At 44.5% G+C, this 8,895-nt stretch overlaps 1 protein-coding gene across 1 annotated transcript; it reads right to left on the minus strand.

The window, feature by feature from the left end:
- Window positions 1-466: 466 nt before the first annotated feature.
- On the minus strand, window positions 467-4,759 carry CLDN34 (claudin 34). The gene is made up of 2 exons (XM_075491906.1): window positions 3,237-4,759; window positions 467-1,887 (listed from the first exon to the last, which is right to left on the minus strand). Exon 2 carries the CDS (start codon window positions 1,827-1,829, stop codon window positions 1,185-1,187), a length of 645 nt encoding a protein of 214 aa, XP_075348021.1. The 5' UTR covers window positions 1,830-1,887; window positions 3,237-4,759; the 3' UTR covers window positions 467-1,184.
- Between the last annotated feature and the right edge of the window lie 4,136 nt (window positions 4,760-8,895).

The following is an 8,895-nucleotide window of genomic DNA, read 5'->3' on the forward strand; positions in this document are numbered from 1 at the left end:
CAACACAGTTTACTCATTCCTCCCAATCGCTTAATTTTTTTTTTTAATTGCCCTTATTGCAGCATTTGGAGCATTTATCTTTTTTTTTTAATGGCACTGGCATACGAAATGCCACTTAAATGACAGATTCATTTCACCTAACTTTATCTAGCTTAGGTGACGTTTGGTTGTGTATGCCAGAGTTAGCAACTGTAGTTATTACAGCCATTACAGTGGGTTAAAAGAAACAGGTTTTTAGGGAGCATGTCTTCTTCCAGCCATTCCAGACATCTATTTTGGAAAAAGACTGTCTTTGTCTCTACGCTGACTATAAATGGAGCCTAAAGTGACCCGTTTCGGTATAGATGTCTACATCAGGTCAAATGAATCATACCCTGAAAGTTGTACTGAATATTCCTGGTTACCGAGAGCACTGATTTTGACAGCAGTTTTGTAATAACTTGTAGAAGTTGCTTCCATCTTTTGCAATACCTTTGGATTCGGTGAAGTGTCTGATGAAGGAGCAAACACTTGCAGACTTTTTGGCTCTGCCTAAGTGAGGAACTAAGAGCGCACCTTGCCCAGAGGCAAACGTGTTGCAACTTAAAATGCAAATAGCTTGAAAGAAAAATAGAAGCATTAAAGACACAGCTCTTTATGTGCCCTGGAGGAAGAGGAGACACTGGCAAGACCTTTGTAAGACAATTCAGGGAAGACTCATTTGACACAACCATGATGACACTCATATTATTGGTATTAAAAGTCTTGACTTGTCACAAAACATACTTTGCTACAGTTGTAATTAAATAATGGACAACATAGTTTAGTATCAACAAGGAAACAAGTTCACATTTCACATGTATTATTTCACATTTTTCTAACAGGACAGTTAATTCAGAGTCAGCTCTTTTAGCATGGTAAATATCTTACACAAAAAATGAATTAATAACATTTGTATATACAAAAGAGGACAACCAATAAAACTTAATCACAGTTGCTGCTCAACAGCAATTATCTCAAAGATGAACCTCTGGTCATATGTGACAACTAAGATGGTAATTCAGCTGGTTCATATAACAAAATAGTGTGGCTATGATAGACTAAAATTAAATTCTGTAGTTCCTTGACTATAAAATCACTTGTGCTGCCATCCTTTTCTCTTGACGATGCTCTTGTTCTGAAACAGCATGGGGGGATTTATCCTTTCAGGATTCCATGATAGCGTTTGCGGTCACTGGAAATCTGTACGAGAGACAGAAAGTCCCACTAAGCAGCAGAAGGATGACAGCTACAATCCCAATAGGAATGGCAGCACCAGCTTCCTGTGCCGCTGGGCTGGAGGGCATGTAGTAAGAAGGAGGAAAAGCAATGCTCTGGTTGTGTGTTACAGAATAGAAATTCCAGCTCACAGGAATCAGGACGCACAGACCGGCCAATATGTAGAAGCAGCCACCCACCAGGAAGAAACGGGTAATGAGAGTTTTGTAAGTGATTCCCATACAAACATTTCTCAGAGCAAATATCGTGGCAGTCAGTCCCAGCAAGCCCATGCACATGGCGATCAACAGGAGACCCTGAGCAGCATAAATTTCACGGGGGATGGAGGAGTCATAGCCACTGAATTTATGGCAGAACTGTTCTTTATAGCCAGGTGAGACGTGAAGGTAACTGATGAAGCAGACTTTCCAAATCCCCACCCAGGCAATGCCAGAGGAGATGACGGTGGTGTTGCCCACGTGCCACACTCTCCATTCCACGATTCCCATTGAAACGGTGCACAGGATCCAGCCTACCGTACCCAGAGCAAAGGCGGCTAGCTGGAGGTGCGAGGTGCTGACCAGGGAGCTCATCCTCTGGAGGTCTTCTACTCTGTCGCAGACACGGTTGCCATGCGAAGAAAGAGAGGCACTGGAAAGAAACATAGCATAAAATTATTCGTGTGCAAAGGCAATTATTCGTGTGAACAGGTCAACCTGCTAGTGAAAAAGCAGGAGAGAATACATGTACAGAGGGAGGATGGTAGTCATCTTTCCCCAGCTGTAGTGATTTGTTGAAGTTCAATGCCCATAGACAAATAACATCTAAGCTTTAATTCTGTGTATTTCATTGTATCACAAGAAGAAGAAAGGGTCTCTGATTAGCTTCCATTACAATCTCCATTTTACATTCCCAAAAGGGAAATTCACATCTTTTTCCAAGTTATTTTCTTCTTTGGTAATTAACCGTTATGTTCAAAGGTCCTTATACACGTTACGTGTAATCGGGAGCCCTGGTGTTACTGGCTAGTAGAAACTAAACCTGACAAAATCCTCGGGATCCTGGCTGTTGCAAGAGATCCTACGAAGCAGCCGCAGAAGCCACGCTCCTCTCTCCTGGCAGCTGTGCTTTCGGTGCAGCAGCCCAGCCTGAACAGAATTCTGCTTTTGTGCTGCCCTTACTGAGAGCTGCTGGGACCAGCGTTAGAGAGAAAACGCCGTGGTTCAGAGGCGTGAGCAAATCCAGGCCACAAAGTCCAATAATGATCGCTGAACTTTGACCATTTTTAGATTCTTTAACTGTGAATGCATTAGCAGAAATACTTGATTTAATCAGAACTATACTGCTCTGTGAGGGGCTGGAGCCTGGATGTGCTGCCATTGCTTTCCCAGCCTCAAACTTTAACCAAGGTTTCTTTAGTGTTTTACCTTCACAAATCACACTCGTTCATAACCTGCCCAACTTCTCCAGTTCAAATCATCCTAACGCTGTGGTGGAAAAGATTTCAGTCATTTAGCCTAGCAAAAGATTTTAGGTTTGTTTGCTGACTGTACATTCTGAGTGCAAATTAAGGGTTTATTCTAATTTTAAAAAAATCTGTTAATTTCCCATGTCTTTCATACAACCTTCTGAACAATTACAGGAATGATTTGTGATCAGAGAAGATGTGACCTCGATTTTATTGTGTAGATCTGAAAGGTTCTAGGGATCTTTATATTTTATGAGTTATCTAAAATACCTTTTCTCCTGCTCCCATTGTATCCAAGACAAGAAATACTGTACCAAGTTCACTCTAAGAAGAAGATAGATCTGCAACTATGTTTTGTTACTAAAGCAATAACTTGTCTATTTACTTATCTTAACCTAACAACAGATTCAGTGGTACAATCTAGCTGCAAAAATCCAGCTGTGGAAATATTAAATAAAAAATATTTTCATAACAGCGTGGCCTTAAGCAAACACTTTCCATCTTCTCATGCCGGTGCCCACTATATACTTACTTCAGTCCCGAAGCGGATGCCAGTGATAAGAGGATGGGACAGAGTGTTTTTTGACGCCAGCCAAACACGGCAACCTCTGCAATTTTGTCATTTTGGCCTCCCAGTTCATCTAGGTATCTCCGATAGGCCTGATTTCCTGCGGGACGTAGTAATCTCCATTACTGCAAATGTACATTTAACCCTTTCTTGCGTGGAGGAAATTGCTCCGGAATAACCTCCTGTGTTTTTATCTACTTAAAACGAAACCAATTTATAAACGCTATGTCAGTCTGCTACGTTATTTACAAAGTGATTATAACCCCCCCATCTAATTAACAGTCGTTACCAGCCATACAGCATAGTAGCCCCGCAGGAAATGCTGAATGGTTTTCCTTCTGTCCCAGTTCCACATCAAAACAGTGTCATTTCTGTACGTGTCTAGTGACGGGAAGATGCTAGGCAGAAAAGAGCGGGATCAAAGGAGTCCTGCGCTGACTCCCTTCTGCTTCCGTTTGAATCAGTTGAGCACACGAGGCCAAACGTGAACCATACTGAAATACCATTTTGTGCAGAGCCCATATTTCTGTAACACTTTTAGTATACATCATAAACATTCATTTAAACAACTTGCTGATATCAAGGTCATAAAAGATAGGCAAGCAGGCCGATCCGTGTCACTGAGAGCTGCTCAGAGTATGGTATCGGTATACATCTTCATGGATTGAATTTACTCACCTGTCTTCCCACAGAATTAAATGAGATCGTATCCACGATTACTGAGCCCTCTATCAAACCTTCATGTGCTAAGTTACTTGGAATGGTGTCCAGAATTGAGTTATAAAATTAAAAATTAGGAAAAGACCTTTTTTTCCTGTGAGATTCACAAAAAACGCAGAACAAGCAAACACGCAGGGTGAAAGAGTTCAAGGCTCATACAAAAATTCTGAAAACATTGGAGAATAACCAGCTGACAAAGATGAGCTTTAGATGAGCTACCAAACGTCTAGACACAAAAAATGGCTTATGTAGGAAATGATTCATTTTGGCTCATTTCTCCACAGCCTGCCCACTGGAACTTACTTGATCTAACCTGATAGTACTGACTGACTGACTTAGAGAAAAATCAAGGTGACCAAGAAGTACTTTTGAGATCGGTGATGACATTGAATTACAGTTACCATACTTGCCTGTTTCGCAAAATCAGACAGAAGCCTACATTACGACCTCTTAGTATTAAGATTCAGCAAGACAATAAGGAGCAAACTATCAAGGTGAAATAGTTACAGGAATTTGCTTGCCATACGAAAACATGACAAAATTAAAACAAAGATCTAGCTCCTGGTTCCAGTCTCTATCGTTATGAATATTAATAAACACACTGTAGGGTTTGCTGGTATCATCAAAAGAGAACAGACACGTACCGCCTGCCAGAAGCATCGATTTGGAGGGAAGACTTTGGATAAGCACGTGTTTAGCCTCAGGTTTCTGACACAAACCCTAAGCCGGAGCAGTGCTGCAGGTCGCAGCATCCACGGCACCTTGGGCACGCCCTGGGCCGGCGGCATCAGCCGAGGTCACGCCGTGTGCCTGCCAGCGGGCAACGAGCCTCTGGCAAACTCGTCTTCCCCCAAATGTAGCGAGATACCTTTACTTTTCAGGACTCCTGTGGCAAGCATTTAAAAAAAAATAGCAGACGTTTGGCTTGCGGATGGCAAGTAAAACCGGGAGGGACCTGCAGAGGGCGTCTCCCTCCGGGCAGTCACCCATCGCAGCCGCTCCCGCGCTGGGAGGCCTCGGGGCGGAAAGAAGGGAGGGAGGGAGGAAGCGAGGAAGGAAGGGAGGGAGGGAGGAAGGAAAGGAAGGGAGGGAGCGAGCGAGCGAGGAAGGAAAGGAAGGAAGGGAGGGAGGGAGCGAGGAAGGAAAGGCAGGAAGGGAGGGAGGGAGGGAGCGAGGAAGGAAAGGAGGGAGACAGGAAGGAAGGGAGGGAGGGAGGAAGGAAAGGAAGGGAGGGAGGGAGCGAGCGACCAAGGAAAGGAAGGAAGGGAGGGAGCGAGGAAGGAATGGAGGGAGGGAGGGAGGGAGAGAGGAAGGAAAGGAGGGAGAAAGGGAGGAAGGGAGGGAGGGAGGGAGGGAGGAAGGAAAGGAAGGGAGGGAGGGAGGGAGGGAGGGAGGGATGGAGCAAGGAAGGAAAGGAGGGAGAAAGAAGGAAGGAAGGGAGGGAGGGAGCGAGGAAGGAAAGGAGGAAGGGAGGGAGGGAGGGAGAGAGGAAGGAAAGGAGGGAGAAAGGAAGGAAGGGAGGGAGGAAGGGAGGGAGGGAGGAAGGAAGGGCGCGAGGGAAGGAACAGAGGGAGGGAGGGAGTAAGGAAGGAAGGAAGGCAGGCAGGAAGGAACGAAGGAAGGGAGGGAGGGAGGAAGGGAGGGAGCAAGGGAAGGAACAGAGGGAGGGAGGGAGGAAGTAAGGAAGGAAGGCAGGCAGGCAGGAAGGAAGGAAGGGAAGGGAGGGAGGGAGGAAGGGAGGGAGAGAGGGAGGGAGGGAGGAACCTGGTAGCAAGAAGAGCTCCAGGGCCCTGCGCGTGGCTGGGGCTAACAGCAGCGCCAGGCTGGAGCAGCACCCACCCTGTAGCAGCCAGGGCCCACCCTCTGGCCTCAGCAGCCGGGTCCCGGCAGCAGCGTGCCGGCTGGGTGATGGGGTGACCCTGCGCAAGTCCCCATCCATGGGAGGTGACGCGGACGCTGAACTCGGCTCCGACACCAGCAGTGCCCTTCCTGTAGGTTTCAAAGACAGAGGCATCCCCTTTGGAAAGGAAGAATTTGATCCATCACTAACTTGCCATTCGCATAACAAAGTGAAGAAATAATTTTTTTTAAAATGAAACCTTTTGGTCCCTGTGCAAATGCCCTTTCCAGCCTTCTGAGAGAAAAATGTGAAAGTTCAGTCCCTGCATGCTTAGAGCTATATTGGATAAAATACAGTTCAAAGCCCAGACCATATGGCAGGCTGTGCTAACACAGACAGCATTGGCATAATCTATTGGCTGGTTTCATGCTTCAGTGATTATACAAATATTTTGAGTTAATTTAATTAGTACAGTAAGATTATCTATAAGGTCTGAATAATACAATGATGTAACACGATCACTATATGAAATTTCCTAAGGCAAATGAACTCATATTCAGTCAGCTACAGGAGGTCTTCTGAATAATTAGTTGGTGTTACTGGCATGCGGTTCTTGATTTGGAAGCTCACTCTGAGCTGCAGATTTCAGCCTTCAATGTTTGCATGCCAGTGATTTCATGGGACAGAGGTAGCCTACAACAGCAATCTTGCCAGGAGGAACAAGCTAGGTCTGCGTGGTGTATATGCCAGTGGACGAAAAGCACGACTGAAAACCCTTTTCACCCAAAGAAGCAAGAGGAGTGTGTTAAGAGGTGGCTGTGGTTCCATCTCTCCGTGTCCCATGATTTCATCAACATTTTCATTAAAAACGATTCGGCCCAATACAACAAGCATTCCAGCAGCTTCTGGGGACGGTCTTTGGGAAGTCTAGAAACAATAGCTAAAAAAGGAGAGCTGCTTGTACAGGCGTCTCACCTGATAGTCCCTTGCTGTCATTTTCTCCCTTAATACATCTTTCATTTCCTTCGTTTGGAAGGGCTTTCCTTCACAGATATCTTTTTCACTAAATACCCTACCTGAGTAAAAGCAAAATGTAAACTTGCTAGCATTCAATGGAAATTTGCACAGAGAAGACAGAAGCTAACGGTAAAAGATGATACGTGCTAGTGAATTCATCCAAATACAGAAACTTGAAGGATCCTTTTGTCTAGCTTATTTTTATTTAAATCAAACATTGCACAGTGAGTAGCTGTTTACGAAAAGTGTGTTGAGCCATTGCCAATATACTTCAGGGACAGAATGAGACATGACTTTCTCCCTCTTAGTTACAAGAAACAGCTGAGGATGCCCAGGAGATGTGTTGACTTTCCTACAGCTGCAAGCTTGCTTCTAGGAGAAAAAAATGGAAGCAAGCTGCTCTCTCAACTGCCAAGTGGTTTCACAGAGTCTTTTTTGGGTCATCTGTGCATCAGGCTCACCTTTAAAAAGAATACAAATGCTGCAGTCTAAGAGGTAAAGGTCAGTTCTTTGTGGCCGCAGTCCCACCTCCTGATGTTCTCAGCAGCAGGAGCAAACGGAAATGGAGGTATACTTGAAATTTTGTCAACGCTTCTTTTACTTCCAGCAATTGCTAGTGACAAAAGGCTGTGGCTATGATATCAGTTCTCAGAACAGAGAAACCGAAACGGCACCAAATGCATTTGACTTCTGGAATTAATACTGGGTCCTCTGAAAAGCTGTTTTATTTACATGCAGCAGTCTGTATGCCTCAGCTGGGTTTCAGATCTGCTTTCTAAAGTTCAACCTGCCATAAGCTCCTGAAACAAAGATTTTAAAAAACCTGCAGGTAAATGATGAAAGGAAAAAAAGCTAGCATAATTTCTTAATTAGTGCATTTAAATATAATTGGGCCTTTCAGGTTACTGGGTCTCAGACTCCCTGCTGGGGTGAAGGCCTGTGCCAGGGGGTGATGTCCAGCTTGTAGGGTGGCATAAGAGAGTGCCCCCAACCATGCAATCACCTTGCAAAGACTTGTCTTTAAATGCATCATTTCATATGATGGGTTGAGGGCCAGATGGCACTAGCTTTCAGCAGCATGGAGGGAGTTTGCCATTTAGCAAAGGTCCTTTAGAGGTTGGTATGTGCTAGGTAATACATTCCCCAGCAGCAGCATTCCCTCTGCAGTCTCTCTCCCATCTCTGGGACCTGAAGAGCTGGATGGGCCAGTCATCAGCACCTGGAACGTAAGATCTCAGACACAGACAGAGGTTGCAGGGAAGTGCGAGATGGAGCTGGGGCTTGTCATGTGAATTTCTGGAAGTCTTAACACAATTTGCATGCTCCTTGACATGATACTAAAAGACTGTACTAATGCTCTAGACCCTTGCGTTCGGATGTGTCTCGAAGAGAACTTCAGAAAAGTTTGTTATCCTTCTGTCATCACTGTTTCAGCACAGCTCTGGTTGAAGTGTGGATTTATGTCTAAGGTTATATTCTTGCTGTGATCCCTGCCACAAGAGTTGCCAGCAGTGGCTGCTAAATCAGTCTATTCCTAGCTTCTTCAAAAGACATTTAAACAAACACTCAGCGTGGCAATTCTTTTGCTCCTATTTTCCTAGATACAAAGTTAGCTGCATTTATGACCCCTTCTTTGAATATAGTCACCCTGACATTCCTGAAGTCTTGAACCCTGATGTCTCATGTTTAGGTTTCAGCTGTCACTAACATACTCATTTTCAATTAGAAAAGACAATGTAGTAGAGCATACAGTCTTAAAAGTCATTATAGAGTATCTCCAGATTTAACACACCTTATGTACCCCCTTCCTCCCAAACGCCAATATCCAGTCTTATGAACTCTGCTGCTTCCACTTTCTCATTGTGTTTCAAAACAAGTAAACCAAAATAATCGTCACTTCTATTCCACTGAGTAAGAATACATTGAAATGTAGCTGTGTAACCGTTCTTTGCCTATTTCAGGAAAAGATTTTGCCACCTTAAGCTCTTGTTAAATAAGGAAATGTTGCAGGCTTGTAGGCAGTGAGATGGCAGTAGGCTTGACCCA

This window comes from Mycteria americana, chromosome 1, assembly GCF_035582795.1.
Source record: "Mycteria americana isolate JAX WOST 10 ecotype Jacksonville Zoo and Gardens chromosome 1, USCA_MyAme_1.0, whole genome shotgun sequence".
NCBI lineage: Eukaryota > Metazoa > Chordata > Aves > Ciconiiformes > Ciconiidae > Mycteria > Mycteria americana.

Excerpts from the sequence above, each read along its gene's own strand:
- CLDN34 (XM_075491906.1), bottom strand. The coding sequence starts at position 1,829 with ATGAGCTCCCTGGTCAGCACCTCGCACCTCCAGCTAGCCGCCTTTGCT.